General features: G+C 54.3%; 1 protein-coding gene across 7 annotated transcripts in view; it reads right to left on the bottom strand.

Moving 5' to 3' along the window:
* The window catches only part of PPP1R9A (protein phosphatase 1 regulatory subunit 9A), an 82230-nt gene extending 78955 nt beyond the window's left edge, over positions 1 to 3275 (bottom strand). For all 7 annotated transcript variants that reach the window (XR_011976462.1, XR_011976461.1, XR_011976463.1 and 4 more), the window contains exons 1-2: positions 3190 to 3275; positions 1656 to 3027 (exon numbers count right to left, since the gene is read on the bottom strand). Coding sequence is in view for 4 of the 7 variants with exons in the window: in XM_072650733.1 (XP_072506834.1) it covers positions 1656 to 2861 (1206 nt within the window). In the remaining 3 variants the exon portion in view is untranslated. The remainder of the gene's footprint in view (positions 1 to 1655; positions 3028 to 3189) is intronic.
* Positions 3276 to 16942: the final 13667 nt, after the last annotated feature.

Here is a 16942-nt window from a genome sequence, read left to right as displayed (position 1 = left end):
GGCACAAATGAGGGCAGAGGAGAGAGCAAGCAGGGTCTAGAGTCAGACTAACTGTGTGACCCTGGGCAAGCCATTTAACCCTGTTTGCCTCAGTTTCTTCATCTGTAAAATGAGAAGGGAATGGCAAAGCAGTGCAGCATGGGGTCAAAACAAGGCAGACAGGACTGAAACCAACTGATTGAGGCACAAAGTAAACCCCATTCATTCTTTCAGGCCTGAGTGCCTGAAAACATTCCCATGAACAGGAGGACACCTCTAACCCATGGGAGGGGGGCATTTGAGCAAATCACCTCAGCCAGCTCCCCTTCGAATCCCTCCCTCCTAGACATCAATGTGCCAAGGCCAGGAGGCAGCCAGGGACATCAGTCAGTGGAGTAAATCACCAGAACAAAACCTGGCCATCAGCAAAGAGGGAGAGGAGATGAGCGCGCGCTGGGGTGCAGCCCCCACTGGCTTGTCTCAAGTCCCTCGGGCTATCCTGCTCCTTCCTCTGGGACTTCTCACCCTTCTCCTGCCCATTCCCCAAGCAGAGAAGCTTCCTTTTGTAAGCCATTTCCCCCACTAGATGTGAAGCTTACTGAGGGCAGGGGATCCCACACACAATGTACAGTCCTTCTCAGGAAGGCCCTGAGCTTTCCATCAGATAGCTTGTCATAGTATGTGGGGCTGAAAGTGCAGGTGGCCCAAGCTTTAGGGCAGGTGGGGGTAGAGGCTGAAGTTCAATGTGACACAATCCTAAATGTGCTTCTCCTGCGCAGACACAGAAGAGGGCCTGAAAGAGGGAGAGCCCCCAGAACCTGGCCTAGTCGCAGGCTCTGGCCTGTTTCCCCCAAGCCTCGGGCATCTGCAGGACCACAGGGAGGCAGGGGAACCAGCAGCTTCTCCAAGTAGGACTCACAAAGGTGCCCCCCAGAGACCCTGGCTGGGAGGCTGAGACCAAGAACCATGGAGGCAGCCAGACTCCAGGAGAGAAGGCCCAGCATGACTGATAAACAATGGGCTGTCCACTGCTACCACCAACACTACCAAGAGACTTAATGCCCCATGACAGGCACAGGAGCCCCATGGGGACGAGGGCTCGAGTCATGTTGGGGAGACCTGGCACAGGGGCTCGGTGGCCAACTGTCTGTGCCTGTAGCCACAGCAGGGTCCAACCCTGGGGGTCTCCTCTGCTTCCCTTTCATAAAGAGCACCTGCTGGAGGCCCCAGGTTCTTGGAGAGACAAAGGTGGAAACAAAACGTGAATGAAGTTGGAAGAGTATCAGAAAAACCTTGGCCACCAGAGCCAGGCTGGCAGGTACCCTGGAGCTGCTGCCTGAGCAAGGCCACTCTTGGCTTGCCCTGATCTGCACCCCAGACCAGGCCCCCTCCTGGCAGGGATACCCCAAAGGGTTGACCCACCTGAAGGAAAGCAGCCCAAAGACCCCGGGAGGGGCTGTGGTCTGTGGGCCACCCTCAGCCCACCTCTTTGGATGCTCTCATCCTCCTCCACAGAATGGGTGACTGGGGCACCTACCCCAGGGCTCACCATGGGCCCAGGTGGGAGCTGGCCTAAGGGCCCCAAGGGAGCACATGCCACCAGCCCCAGAACCTGGCAAGGCCTCCCCTGGGAGCCCAGAGGGGCCTCTCCTGCAGGTGGAAGGCCACACACTCACCTTGATGGGTGCCCGGCTGAACTGGATCTTGCGATTGGCTGGGATGTCCTCTTCTTCTGGCAAGCCGCTGATTTCCAGGTAGTCCCTGCTGGGCTGGTAATCCTGGTTCTCATCACTGTCATCCTGGTCCTCGGGCTCAGTGCCTGGCTCTCCCCAGTCCGAATTATACCTGGACCGCACCCGGTAGACGTTGTAGTCTGTATGCATGTAGACGTGGGAGCTCTGGGCAGCATTTACCTCTTCGGGGCCTCCCTCTTTGCCAGGGGCATCCCCGGAGCTGAGAGCGACCCCTGCCAGGCGATCCCCAGGGAGTTTGGGGACCTCCGGCTCCGCAGGAGGGGCTTGGAGAACCGGCAGCTCAGTCCCCCCCGGCTCTCCAGGGCCTCGGTCCTGTCGGGGAGCCGCTGGGTCCTCCACCCCCAGCCGGGGTCCCACCTCCAAGGGCCGGGGAGCCGCCTCCTCCAGGACCTGGCCTGCGCTCTCAGCCTCAGCCCCACGACGGTCTGAAGGGCCCCAAGAGTCGGGGTCCTTGAGGGGGCTGGGGGCCTCCGTGCAGGCCTCGGAGTGCTCCTCGTGGTTCTCAGTGAGGGGGTCTGAGTTCTCAAAAACCGCACTGAGCTGGCTCACCGTGGGTGAGACGGCCTCGGGCCGGGAGCTGAGGCTGTCCAGGGAGTCCGTGCTGCCCCTGTTGGACTTGGCGCCGGGCCAGTCCTCGGGCCCCTCGGCTGCCAGCCGCTCGGACTGCGGGGAGCGCCGGCTGTTCCTCTCGAACATGCGGCGGGTCTCGGAGAACTTGGAGTACGAGGGGCCATCGTGCAGGGTGTCGAAGCGGCTGATGCGTTCCGACACGGAGGACTCCAGCTTCAGCGCGCAGCCGTCCGCCTTCTCCAGCAGCTCTTTGGGCCTCCCCCGCCGGGGCGGGGAGGGGGGCCCCCCTTTGGTCCTGGCCTTGGGGGGGGCGGCCGCCGGCTCGCTGGGCTCCATGCCCATCTGCATGAAGAGGTTCTTGATCCTGTTGACGTTGGAGCCATATTTCCTGCCCCTGCTCTGCTGGGAGCCCTCACCTTCCTTGGCCTTGGGGTCCCCCTCCGCCTTGGGCTTGTCGAAGGCGCTCTTGAGAGCCTGGAATTCCGTGCGGTAGGCATTCCGGTGTGGGGAGGCGCTCCGCAGCGTGCTCCGCTCCCCCGAGGGCTCCGTCTTCATCATGTTGGCATGGGGGCTGCAGAGCCCACGGGCATGGCCCGGCACAGGCGGGGCTCGAGACGGGGACCCCCCCGGATCAGGGGCCGCCGATGGTCCGGGGGTGGCTGGGCAAAGGCGCAGAGGCGGCCGCCGAGGCTGCTGCTGCGGCGGAGCCGCCCACGAGGCTCATCTGCAACAGACAAACGGGGGGCTGGAGGCCGGGCCCGGAGCGGGGGGCGGGGGGCGCGGGCCCCCGCCCCCGCCAACCCACGCGCGCGCAGACACCCCGCAGGGGAGAACCCCGAGTGCCCCCTCCCTCCCCCGCCCCGCCCGCGGGCACGCGCACACCCACCTGCGCCCCGCGGCCTCCCTGGGCCCGAGCCTCCTCCTCGGCTGCGGCCTCCGCCCCCCGTGCGCGCGCCCCGCAGACGCCGCGCGTGACCCCGGCCCGCACCCGCGCGCACGCGCGGCGCCTTCCGACGTGGGGAGGGGGGAGAGGCCGGAGCGAGGGGCGGGGCCTGGGCGGGGCGACGCCAGCGGAGGCGGGGCCAGCCCGAGCTGCGGCTGGGGGGCTGCGGGGGCGCTCCCGCGGCGTGGCCTGCCCGGGACCCTGGCACCCCGGGGTCCGCACCGCCAGGGAGGCCCGGGCCGGGCCGGGAAGCTGAGGACGCGCCGAGCCCAGAAGGGGAGCAGAGCGGGGGCACCCACCCCAAAGCGGGCGGCCCGGACTCCCCCTCCCTGCCCTCCCCCCGCAGCCTGCCCCTGGAGCGGGGGGCCATCGCGGGGGGCCGGCCGAGCCTCCGCAGGGCGGGGCTTTGTTTCTCCCCGCACTTCTCCTCTTGGGTGGCGGGGAAGGGAGACAAAGGCAGACCACCGAGGTGGCGGGACTTCCGTGGGCCCTGGGGGGTGGGGAGGGAGGGGGCAACACCTCAGCCGCAGCGCCCCCTCCACGACGGCTTCCCTGATCCCCCGCACCCCCTGCCACTGCTTCCTCGCTCCAGTCCCGGGGGATGGGGCACCCCCCCCCCCGCTAGCTGGGCTCTGGAGCTTGCTTGCCGCCTCAATCCGCACCCCCAAAACCTTTTCCCTTTGCCCAGGTACTAGCTCGGCCTCGGTCTGGCGCCCCCTAAAAGCGGGGGGTGAGGGCAAAGTCAGAAGCTGAACGCAGGAGAGTGCACAGGGCGAAGCAGTCAGAGAGAGGGAAGTGCATAGCTGGTAGTCATTCCTGTGAAAAATATGTTAGGGAGTTTCTCCCGTAAAGACTTTATTTCACAAACATAGAAAACTGAGTCACATCTATAGAAATAAGAGCCATTCTTCAATTGCAAAATGGTCAAAGGATATGAACAGTTTTCATGAGAACTCAAAGCTATCTATAGTTGTGTGGGAAAAAATGCTCCAAATCACTACTGATAGGGAAAAATGGAAATTGAAACAACTCTGAAGTACCATCAAACATCAGTCAGATTGGTGAATATGACAGAAAAGGAAAATGACAAATGCTGGAGGTGATGTGGGAAAATCGGGACCCTAATGCGTTGTTGGTGGAGTTGTGAACTGATCCAACCATTCTGGAGAGCAATTTGGAACTCTACCGGGAGGACTGTAAAACCAGGCATACCCTTTGACCAAGCAACACCATTCTTAGGTCTGTGTTCCAAAGAAATAAAAAAAGAAAAAGAAAAGGAGAGATGTGTACAAAAATATTTACAGCTGCTCTTTAAGTGGTGGCAAAGAATTGGAAATTGGGAGGATATCCATCAACTGGGGAATGGCTGAACAAGCTACTGTAGATGACTGTGATGGAATACCATTGTGCTTTAGGAAATAATGAGCAGGATGCTCTCAGAAAAACCTGGAAAGACGCAATGAACTGATGCATTGTGAAATGAGCAGAAGCACCGTCCACTGCATTGTAACAGCAGTATTAAATGGGGATCTATTGTGACTAACAGCTATTCTCAGCAACACCATGATCCAAGACAATTCACCTATGATGAAAGGGGCTGTCCGGCTCCAGAGAAAGAACCGGTGGAGCCTGAGAGCAGATCAAAGATACTTTTCTTTACTTTCTGTATTTTTCTTAGGTGTTTTTGTCTGTGTTTTTCTTTCACAGAATGACTTACATGGAAATGTGTTTTGTGTATAACTACACATAACACATGTATGACTACATGTGTATGATCTATGTGAAATTGCCTGCCTTCTCAATGAGGGGTGGAAGGGAGGAAGCGAACTCACAATTTGAAAAATAAGAATGTTAAAATTGTTTTTACATATAATTGGAAAAACTTAAATATTAAATAAGAAAAAAAAACCCTCTTGCCTCCACCAGCCGAGAAGCTCTCGCCTTGGATTTCTGCTCTGCTTCACAGCCAGACTGCTAAAGAAAGCTTCTCTACTCACTGCTGCCACTCTCTTCCCTCTCACTCATTTCTCAGCCCTTTGCAATCTGGCTTGTAGGAGCTCATCCCTCCATTGAAACTGCCTGGTGATCTATTGCTAAGCCCAGGGGTTTTCTCCTCCATCCTCCTTGCCCTCCCTGGAGCACTAGAAACTGTCGATCACCCTCTATCTTCCTGGATACTCTTTTCTGTAGCCTTTCAAAGTCTCCTTTTAGAGGAATACCACTTACCCTCACCCCTCAAACTGGACATAGAAGCCTCAATCCACTGGAGGTATGAATAAGTCCTTGATAAATTCTAGAGTGTGATGGCTGGATGGAAACATGCTGCCACCTGTTCAGAGTCAGTCAAGTGGGGAGCCAACCCAGCCGTGAAGGACTCCAGAGACTCTAGATAGCTTGGAGGGAAGCAGGAGAGCATTCCTCCCCCTCTCTCCTTTCCCCCAGCCGTGTCTATATCCCCAGACAAAAAGGACCGTTAGGGATCAATGTGTATGTTCAACTGGAGCAGAGACCTAGACAGAGGATCAACAGAAGGTCCCCCAAGAACAGAGGCTGTAGCAGCTCTGTTCTCCTTCCCCCGAGGAGGAGAAGCATAGCTGTGAGCCCAAGAACACCTAGATCTCTTTGTTCAACTTCCTGATCTTAAACGCATCCAGAAATGGAACTGACCAGGTTCATGAGAAGATGTGGAGGTCCCACCAGCGTCTCTTGCTGACTCTGGAGCAAAGTGCTGCATTGGGAGCTAAAGGACAGTGAAGACAAACCAGTCACTCAGAGATAGGCGGCTTCAGGGTGTCACACCTCAGGGTGGAGAGAAAGGTCCTCTCTGGACTCTGCAAAGCTACTGCCCCTCAGAAAGCTGTGCTAGAAAGATAAGCAGGAAATAGAAGGAAGACGTGATCTTTGTAAAGCATGTAGCACCATACCTGGCACATAATAGGCACTATTACAGAAATACATCATATTAATACCACAGAAATGTGAGCCCTTGCTGTTGTCACCTGGGGGGAATTGCCTGAGGGCTTCACAGTGGGAGGAAAGGCTTCCTAGCCCTTTGCCACATGCGTTCTTCCCCTCGGCCTCGCTGCCTTTGTATGGGAAGTTTAAGGCCACTCTCTCCTGGGACCTGGCACATGGGAGGAGAGAGTGAACCCTGATGCAGAGCAATTGTTTTTGTAGCCACAGTTCTTGCTGCACTGCTGTGATGATTAATCTAATTCCTAAAAGCTAATGGAAGTCTAGCTGATTGGGATCACTGGGAAGTATCCCAGAGGGAGCTTCTGAGTGACAGAGCTAGAAAGGAGCCCCTTGGGTGCACTCCATAGTCCACAATGGCCACAGAGGCTACAGAGGGATTGCCGGCCATCTACGTACAGCACCCCAGCTCTGAGTGTATGCCAGGACTCTTCTATTTGCACATTCTCCCTTTCACTCTCTCTCTTAGTAGGGCAGCTAGGTGGTGCATGAGATAGAGCACCAGTGCAGCAGTCAGGAGGACCTGAGTTCACATCTCACCTCAGACACCTGACACTCACTAGCTATGTGACCTTGGGCAAGTCACTTAACCCCAATTGCCTCATCCTGGGTCATCTCCAGTCATCCTGATGAATATCTGGTCCCTGGATTCATATGGCTGTGGAGGAGAAGTGAGGCTGGTGACCTGCACAACCCTCCCTCACTCAAACAAAGTCAAGTGCAAGTCATGTCATCATTTCTCTGATGGCATGGTCTTCTTCAGCAACAAAGGACAAACACACACACGTGCACACACATGCACATGCACACACGTACATACACACACCTCTCTCTTAGTATCTTCATCAGCATCCACAAGTTCAGCTGTTAACTTTGTGAGGAGGACTCCCAGATCTACCTAGCCATCCTCTCCCTTCTCTGTCTCTGTTTCTCTCTGTCTCTCTCTCCCCTCTTTTTCTCCTCTTTCTCTCCCCATCTCCCTCCCCTACTCTCTGTCTCTGTCTCCATCTATCTCCTCCTCTCTCTCTCCTTCCCCCACTCTACTCCTGAACCCCAGTCCTACATCACCAACTGCACCCTAGACAGAGTCAGCTGGATGTCCCATAGGCCCATCATAGCTCACCCCCTGTGTGTATGTCCCCAGCATCACCTCATAATTCCTCTACTTCTCCCCATTCTTCCAGTCACCCGTGTCCATCCCCCTCCTCGAGCTCCCTTATGGTCACTCCACCTCTTGCCAACCTTGCTGTTTCCACCTCCACGGCCTCTCACAGGTTCCTGCCTCTCCCCACTTATCTCTTGCTTTGTATTGACCTATGTTGGTGCCTCCCCTGTTAAAATGGGAGCTCCTTGAGGGTAGACTGGGTTTTGCCTGATCTGTTTTCCCAGGACTCAACACAGTGCTTGGCATCAAACAGAGATCTCCCACCCCCTGATTCTCCTTCCCTTGTCTGGCCCACTCCCCCATCCCCTGGTTTCCCCAGGGTGACCACTGGCAAACTGCTCCAGCTTGATTCCTGAGATTTCCTTTCCCATACTCCATTTCCAGTCTACTAACATATTCTCTGGGTCCTGCTTGAGCTCTGGCCTCCGTGTCTTTGTATAGCCTGCCCCCTCTACCATGATCTTTTCCCCTTTCCCATAATAGCCCTGGCTTCCTTAAAGACTCCCGCAGTGCCCCCTCACCCCAGACCCACACTTTGCTTGCTCCCCTCTTTACTTCCCCTACTCAACCTTCAGAGCTCCCCCTCCTCTCACTCTAGTCTGCATACTTGTAGGCCAGGGTTGGTTTGTGTTTGTGTCTCAGTCTCAAGCACTTCTGAACTGTGGGAATGCTATTCTACTGCCCACCTCAGCCCCACTGAGTGGAAATCCCATGAGGCCAAGGACTGGTTCATCTCCAGGCAGGGCCCTGGGGGCAGAAGCTTCACCAATGTTTGTGAACTACTTAAAATGGATTGAATTGTATCTTAGTTCAGTAACATCAACCCCAAGTCTGGTTCTTCTTTTTAAAGGCAGCCAGCCTTCCTCAAGAAACCACTGATCTGGCCACACACTCGTGGAGGCAAACCAGCAGAAAACACACACAGGGTAGTGAGGGCTGCCTGTCAGCTGCCTCTTTGTGCCCTGGTATCAAGAGCCCATGACTCTCTATATGTATGCTATGGGCCTCCTTCAGATCTGGATGCTGTCCCCAGAACCAGCATTGGGGGGGAGGGGGGGAGGGGTGATGTCAGAGAGCAAGCTCTATGAGCTGACCTGAGAGGTAACCCAGGGCAGTCAAACACATCCTGACTCTGGCTCCACTTTGGCAAAAACTATTTGGCAATCAAGGACAATCCAGGGAGATGAGGTCCTTTCCCTAGCGCTGTGGGAATGGGGATTTGAAGGAAGCCACTTCAGCATGCGGAGCCCCCCATTTTCTTGAGGGTGGCTAGAGTTAGAAGGAGGAGACCTGGTTGTCTTGTGAAACCAGCAGGGATTATTGGAGAACCCCACCATGACCCAGTGTAGCTGTGCCCATTTCAAGGTAGGAAATGAAAGTTAGTTAATGAATGTCCAAGGCAGAGTTCTCTCCTCTTCTCAGAGCATCTCATTACTTAGACACTATTTCTGAGAACACACATTGGCATTTGGTAGGAAGTCCCCAGGATTAGTGCAATGTGCAGAAATCCAGGGCCAGCCACTAAGCTTAGAAGGACCAGGCTCAGCAAATGACCAAGTATTTTGTTAGAATTTTACTTTGAAATAAAATTGTCGGGTCTCTTTATTTTCCATAGACATTTTTTACAATATGCATAGCCAAGGAATGCCGGTTGGTCCTTCAGGTTTCCTTAAATTCCAGTCCTTAAGAGAATCTAAGGAAGCCCTGCCTCCCCACTATGCTACCCTGAGCCTTCATTCTAGAAGAGAACCAAGGACATCGAGAAGGCGATGTCTTCACCCGCCCAGAAATTGAATTTAAGTGAGGCGTAGCTGTACAACATCATCATCCTCTGCTCTCCTCCTGTCTGGAAGAGAATCCAGAGGAGGGCATCCAGAATGGGGGAAGGTTTTTCACTTGGGACCAGGGATGAGGGGTAGAAAGACTGGAGATTTAGGGTGAGGAGGGGCCAGGATCTGCATGTGGAGAAGGGATAAACCTTAATCCTCTGGTCCGACTAGGAGGAAGTCCTAGGAAGTAGTGGAGGGAGGGACTGAAGCTGGGTGTCAGGAACACTGGCCCTTCATGATGCCCCACAGGAGCATGGACAGCCTCAGGAGCTTAGGTGAGGAACCCCTCCTCACCACCTTGGAAGTCTTCGAGCAGAGATGGCACAGGAGTGATTCCTTTTGGACATGGGTTGGACTTCAGATAGGCCACCAGCTCCAACATTCTGGGACCTAGTTCCACAATCCCTCAAGGATGGAATGGAGGGCTGGGATTGGGGCTGGAGTGGGCAGAGCTTGGCTCCTTTGACCACTCAGTGAGCCTAACATTGGCCCTTTGACTTCTAAGGCTGTGGGGCCCTCAGCAAGCAACTAACAGACCTCCTAAAGGCCAAGTGGGTGAAGGAGGCCCTTTGGCAGCTTCTTTACTTTGGCATGCGGGTTTCTGAATCATTCATAACTTTGACAGATCCCAGGCGGCTAATTTTCTGCTTAGCAACCAGATGTGTCAGGATTAGTAACAGTGGGCGGTGGGCCCGGAGGCGACTTTCCCACCCTGAGGTGAGTATGGCTTTTCTCTTTTCTCAAGGCAGCTGCTCTGAAGTCTCCCTACCTGAGGGTTGGTCCCTTGGATGGCAGCTCAGGCCCCCAGGCCCCATGCCATCTCCTCCTGTGTGGCCCTTGACCTTTTGCTCTGGGCACCTTGGGCCTACTGATGCATCCCTCCTCCACTCTTATTCTCTTTTCAAGATCAACTCGTGGACACGTCTGGTCCCTAGGATGCTCAGTAAAGTTGGGCTCAGCACCTCAGTAACGTTCCCTGGCCTCTCCAGGACGTCATTCTTTAATTCTCTTAATGTTTCGCAGACCGTGACAAAATCAATCTCTTTGGGTTAGGAGGGACCTCAGGGAGTGCCAGGCACAAATCCCCTCCACAGCAGGTCCAAGGAAGGGATGCCCAGGCTCTGCCTGCAAGCCTCTGGCACCAGTGAGAGGCCCTGGAGAGTAGAAAGGGCTGCTTCCACAGGTAGTGAGCTCCCTAGCCCTGGAGACCTACTTGTGGAGTCTGAGGATCCCTCGAGGGGTAGGCAACAGGTGGTAGCCTCCAGGAGAGGGATGAAGGTCCCCAAAGGTACAGACCAAAGCTGAGGCAAGGCAGGAGCTCTACTGGACCAAAGGCCACATTGTATTTTGGCTCCTTCCAGGGTCACCATGGAGTGAGAGTGTCTTATGGGCTGAATCTTGGAGTGGTGAGTTTCTCCAGCCTTAGGCAGATTGGCCCTTGGACGATGGACCCATTGTCAGCCTAAGCCTGCATCTTTCCAGGTGGGCAGAAGCTGCTGGCTCCCATCAGGCTGCTTTTGAACAGGCCACCTTCTACTGCCCTGAGGCTCTGTAGGCCCCAAAAGGGCAGCAGGAACCCCCCCCCCCACCCCGCAACACACACACACACACACACACTCACACACACACACACACACACAGCTACCAAAGAATGCTGGCCATAAAGGTCCTGACCCAACTCCTATGACCCACGTGCCATCAGCCTCCAGCTGGAGTCCTAATGGATCAAGGATCAGAGATTCCTATATCTGGGAGCAGTGACCCAGGGGCTGGAGGGAAGGGGCTTCTCTGGAAGGCTGAAATTCCTGTGTGGGGGGTGGTCTATACCCACCTTCCTGCTCCTACTACCCTTATTTGCTCACGCCTTGGGTGATAGAAGGTATCACCCCTTACTGGGAGTCATCTCACTTCTGCTCCACACAGCAGCTACCTGGGGAATACCTGTTGTGAGTCCAGCACTGTTCTAAGCACAGGGACCCAAAGACAAAAGTGGAACCAAAGGAAGTCGTGTGGTGGGGCAGGACAGGGGACTCCAAGTCTATGGATTGGTCAGGAGGAAGCACCTTGAGAAGAGAACTCTGGGGGGTTCAGGGTGAACTTGGAGCTGAAACTGGAGCCAGGGCATGAGAGACATGAGGAGGGAGTTACTGCCAGGGGACAAGGGGAATGATGGGAGGTGAAATATGGGATCGGGGCCTGGATCACAGCCTGCTTTGGGTTGTGGAATGAGCTAAGGGGAGTCCATGAACACTGGGATAGAATGCTTTGAACCCTCCAAACCTACAGCCAGCTGCTGGGGTGTCAGGCTCCTGATGGAATGTCAAAGAGGGTGCTGCCACACACATCCTCCTTTCACAAGATCTTCCTGACTGTTGATGAAGGGCAGGATGCAGGTCCACCGTTCTTTCTTCCTTCCCTGGCATGAACCAAGGCGAGGCTACTCAGAGCAGGAGGCTTCCAGTCAAGCCTCTTGGAGTAGAAGTGGGGGCTAGGGGAGCAAATGGTACTTTAGGTTACTTTGGCAAATGATTAGAAGCTGCCATTCCTTTATTGGCAGACAGTGAGGGACTCTGCATGGTTCTTATCTCTACCAGTGGCTCAGGTGTCCCCAGTACCATAGGACAGATCCCCTCTGCATTCCATGATTCAGTTTGCCCTTAAGGAGGAGCTTGGAGGGAGGAGGAGTTCAAAGATAGCTACAGAGCACCACAGTGTACAGAGTGCTGAGCCTGGAGTCGGAAAGACCAGTCAGATTCAAATCTGGCCTCAGGCACTTGCTAGTTGTGTGACCCTGGGCAAGTCACTTCACCTCTGTTTGCCTCGGTTTTCTCAAATGTAAAATGAAGATAACAACACCTGCTCCCTGAAATTGTTAGGAGGTCATATTTGTAAGGTTCCTAGCACTGTGCAGGCACATTGGAGGTGCTCACTAAATGCCTGTTTCCTTGGCTTTCCCTTCAAAGGGCTAAGAATGGCAACTTGTGCTTATCTCAGTCATTGGTAGGTAGCAGACCCTTGAGAATTCTGGAGTCATTCCCAACACCCGCGTGTCCTCTGACAATAGATTTTGCGATTGGCTGGAGTCCCCTGCCAATGGAAGGTGCCCAGCCTTCTTGCCTGGGCCATACTTCTTGGACTGCCTGCCCAGGCCCTCAGAAAACAAGTTTCACTGGACCCTGCTCCATTCAGGTTCCTGGGAAGGATGCACTGAGCTGGACCCAGGAGAGGATCGGAAATTTCTCCACTATGGGCAGTGCCTCCACTGAGCCCAACACACTTGGAGAAGCCTTGTGAGAGGCCATGGCTGCCCCACCTGGGCACAAAGCTCAGGGTGATTGCTCCTCAAACTGGGGGTACCAGCTCCAAACCTTTCCAATTTGTTTGTACCTGTCAGGGTTTGGGCTCTGCAGGCAGGCAGTCAGTCCACAAGCACTTATTAAGTACCTACTGAGTTCTCCTACTCTTCGGGACTGTGCATTCCCAGAGACTCACTCTCACTCTCTATAGCCCAAGGTCACTCTGTTCCACACTGAGCTCTGGTCCCCAAGGACTACTGGGAAGTCGAGACAAAATGCCTGTGTCCAGCCTGGGGAGGATGTGTGTGTGAGTGTGTGACTGTGTGAGTGTGTGTGAGTATGTGCGTTGTCAGGCCTGGCCTTTCCCCCGCCCTTCAGCCCAGACCAACAGGACACACACACATCCCCCACCAGGGCAGGTTCCCACCCTTATCCAGCCCAGACTCAATCCTGGGAGCCTATCTCTTTGGCCATCTCCAGAGTCAGGCCAGAATCTGGGCTGGCCCAGCAGGCCAACCTCACCCAGCTGAATTCTCATATCCGTCAGCCACATTTTTACTGGTCTAGCAAGTTTCCCAGGCTCCTGACCTTAAAGGGAGCCTGGGGCCTACCAGTAATGTGGGTGGGGCAAGAGGGTGGCATTTGGGGTTAGCTGCCAACTCAGCTGAGGACCGCTCCCTAAACTCTGAAGCGTCATCTTCGGTTGCTGAATCCAGAAGTTGTCTGGGAAGCACCAAGGCAGCCGCTCCTCTGGTGTGGGGCAGAGAGGCCCTGCAGGGAGCAGAGGTCCAGATTTTATGAGTCCGAAAACAGAAAAGAAACACATGAACGTGAGATGAAACTCAGCTGCAATGAATTAGAACATTAAGCAGAGATTAAGGAGTAGATTGCAATTGTTTGGAGTGACACCAGCTTGGCCAAAGTTCCACTGAAGATTTCCTGGGGGCTGGGAAGTGACTGATAGGGCCCCATCCTTCACCCTGCAGGCCCCCAGACTTAGCTGTTGCTCTAGGCTCTGGGCCCCTGGCCTTTGAGGATCTCCTTCTGATCTCCCCAGCTTCCTTTAAGTCCCAACTAAAATGGTCCCTTCTTCAGGAAACCTTCCCCTCAATTCCAGAGTTGTTGTTCAGTACTTTCAGTCACATCCAACTCTTTGTGACCCCTTTTGGGGTTTTCTTGGCAGAGATCCTGGAGGGGTTTGCCGTTTCCTTCTCCAGCTCATTTGACAGATGAGGAAACTGAGGCAAACAGGGTGAGGTGACTTGCCCTTAAGTGTCTGAGGCCGGGTTTGAACTCGGGTCTTCCAGGGCCAGTGCTCTATCCACTGCACCACCCAGCTGCCCCTTCCCTCCATTAATTATTTCCCATTTATCCTTTCTCTAGCTTATTGTGTACATATTTAGAGTTAGGGTTAGCTTGTTGGCTCTCCCTTTAGATTGGAAGCTTTCACTCCTCTTTGTGCTCAGCACATAGTGGGAGCTTCATAAATCTGGATGGATTGAGAGCCCAGGCTTTCCCCCACAGGCTACTCTTAGCCTGGAAGCTGAAGGAAACAGTCATGTACTTTAGGTTCCAGCTGAGAGGACAGAGGATGTGCAGGCCTACAGAAACACCACCCCTCCTTAGAGGCAGCAGAGCGTGGCTGGATCCAGTGCTGGCTCGTGGAGAGGTCACTTGGTTCTGTTGCCCTTTGGGCCCAGGACATCTGCCTTTAGGGGGCTGGCCTCCACAACTGTGCTGTGTGAACCAAGCCCTTCATCCACATCGGGCTGTGCTGGAGGGGACAGTGGGGGACTTCAAAGAGGCGTGGCCCGGAGCCCACTAACAAGACATGGGCGAGAGGAAGGAGACCCTAGGCCTGGGATCAGCTGTGGGTCCAGGTGGCTCTGGAAGAGCCTCTTCTAAGCAGCCCAGACTGAATGAGGAATTAAAAGGCATTTGTGAGGCTCCTGCTCCCACCAACCATGGGCTAGGCCATAGTGAGATGATGCTGCCCCCTGAGAGCTTCCATTCTAGGAGCCAAAGTCACTGCCTCTAGGCAGGATGGGGAATGATTGTCACACCCTCCAATTCCTGAGCCCAGAGAAGGAAGTGGAGAAACAGGGACTATCAGGTGGGATCTGGGCCCCCAAAAATCGTGGATGAGGGAGAAAAAGGAGGGGAGTGAGCAAGGGAGGGCCAGGACTCAGGTTTATTGGCCAGTAATCTCCAAGGATCCAAGGATCCAAATTCCTTGAGAAGCCCAGAGACAGAATAGACACAGAGAGAGAGACGAAAAAGGATGGGAGTTAATTGAGTCATCTGATTTAACACTGCCCTATGATTCAGGGCCAAGCCAAGGAGGGACAGCAGGTGCCATGCCTAGGGCAATGGGCATAATGGCAGAAACCCTGGCCTGGAGCCCAGTTTTCTGCCACTCCTCAGCCCCGGGTCCCTTTACCTTGACATGCCTCAGTTTACCCACCTGTAAGTCACAGATAATAAGAATTACTATAGTTAAGAGCTGAATTTTATCTGGAGCTTCTGAGCACTTGGCAGGGCCACACTGGTGGACAGCTATGGAAATAAGCACCTAGGTGTCATGGCAGGCCTGTGCCCCTCTGTCCTCATGTCCCCAGGACTCCCACAGGCACCTTAACCCTCACAAAGCCAACGTATAGATTGTAAAACACTGCCCATGAAGGGCCCATCATTTATACAATACTGTTCTGAGGTCATTAAGGAGCATCACCATGCACAGAGCCCTGGCTAAGGCCATGTAGATGTGAGTTCAAATTTAATCTCAAACACTTACTAGGTAGGTTACCCTGCGCAAATTACTTAAACCCTCCCTGCCTCAGTTTCCTCATCTGTAAAATGGTTGCATGAATGACAGCACCTACCTCACAGGGTTGTCACAACCATCCAGTGGGATCCTATTTGTAAAGCTCTTAGCCCAGCGTCTGGCACAATGTGTGTGCTTAATAAATGCTTGTTCCCTGCCCTCAAGCAGCTTCCTCTGACCTTCTCTGGTGCCTTGGTACCACCAAGACCCTCGAAGTACTGCAGGGAGAAGAGGAAGGGGGAAGGGCCTCAGACTGGCTGTAGACCTCTGCAGGTCCATCCATGTAGCAGTCAGCCATGTGCCAGTGTGTGGTGCCAGATGTTGGCCCTGCCCCATTTTCCACCCAACTACCTTCCAGAATCCACCATCATTCTTGTCAAAGAAGGAATTCTCAGGGTCCTTCATGGCCCTGGGCTCCTCAAACACCAGGCTACAGTTTTCCATTTCCTGTTGTTTAGGAGTGCATTCCAAATAGGTTGGATGGGAGCTGCCTCATAATATGGTTTGAGGTCTGGGGGTGAAGGCAAGGGGGGCTCTGCTCTCATCGTCTGTCCCTTTTCTCATTATTTCCCCAGAGATTCTAACCAGAAGTAGGGAAACAAGGCCACATATGGCCTTCTAGGTCCTTGAGTGCGGCCCTTTGACTGAGTCCAAGTTTCATAGAACAAATCCTTTGATGAAGGGGATTTGTTCTGAGAAGTTGGGTTTCATTCAAAAAGCCACATGTGGCCTCAAGGCCACAGGTTTCCCAGTCCTGGAACCTGTCCTCATTTAAGTGTATTAAACTGTTTAGAAAGTATTCTCAAGGCAAATGAGGTTAGTCTGGCATGTTGCTGAGGGAGCCGTACTGTGTCCAGGGAGTCCCGTAGACAGGAGATAAGCAGATCCTCAGGCTGAGACAGCAGGGACCAGCTCAGGGTAGGGGTCAGAGGATGCTGGATGTGTCTTTTTCTGTTGCCTTCCTGAGCTTGGCCTGGCTTGGCTTCTCTGCTCCAGCATGGTCTGAGGTCCAGCACTCATGATGCTGGTCAGCAGTGGTCTGGAAGCCAGAAAGATCATGTCCACCTATACTTTTTCCTTTCAGATCTCCCCCCCTCCTCACAGGGTATATCCAAAGGGCTCAGCAGCCTGGCAGTCAGCGGGTTGGGCTGTCTGTTTGCTTAGGGCAGGGACCACACACTCTGTAGAGGTCATCTTCCTGGTTCGTTGACTCTTGGTCATTGACCAAGCCCTACCTCATGAATCCCAGATATCTCCCTCAGTGGAGGTGAGTAAAGCAAAGTCCCCTTTGGGGAGGTTAGATAGGGAGGCCTGGGATCATCAACCACCCCTGACTTTCTGCCCCTCCCACCAGCTTCCCTATGAGGAGCCCATCCAGAGAGAGCTTGGCAACAAAAACAGTCACTGAGAATGTCTCTGGGGATTATAGGGGCAAGAAGGTCAGCCAAGGCTGGCTCAGCTTCCTCTACAACTGCACTATCAAGGGTTGTACAGCCCCCAATTCAGCTCACCTGCTCAGAGAGCTTAGCATTCAAGGGCCTACTATGCGCTGGGTTCTGGGCTACAAAGATAAAAACAGAAAGAGCTCCTGCCATCAGGGAACCTACAC

The sequence above is a fragment of the Notamacropus eugenii genome, chromosome 3, assembly GCF_028372415.1.
Source record: "Notamacropus eugenii isolate mMacEug1 chromosome 3, mMacEug1.pri_v2, whole genome shotgun sequence".
Lineage (NCBI taxonomy): Eukaryota > Metazoa > Chordata > Mammalia > Diprotodontia > Macropodidae > Notamacropus > Notamacropus eugenii.
Note: the sequence above shows the minus strand (reverse complement) of the source record. Positions and strands in the feature narration are given on the sequence as shown.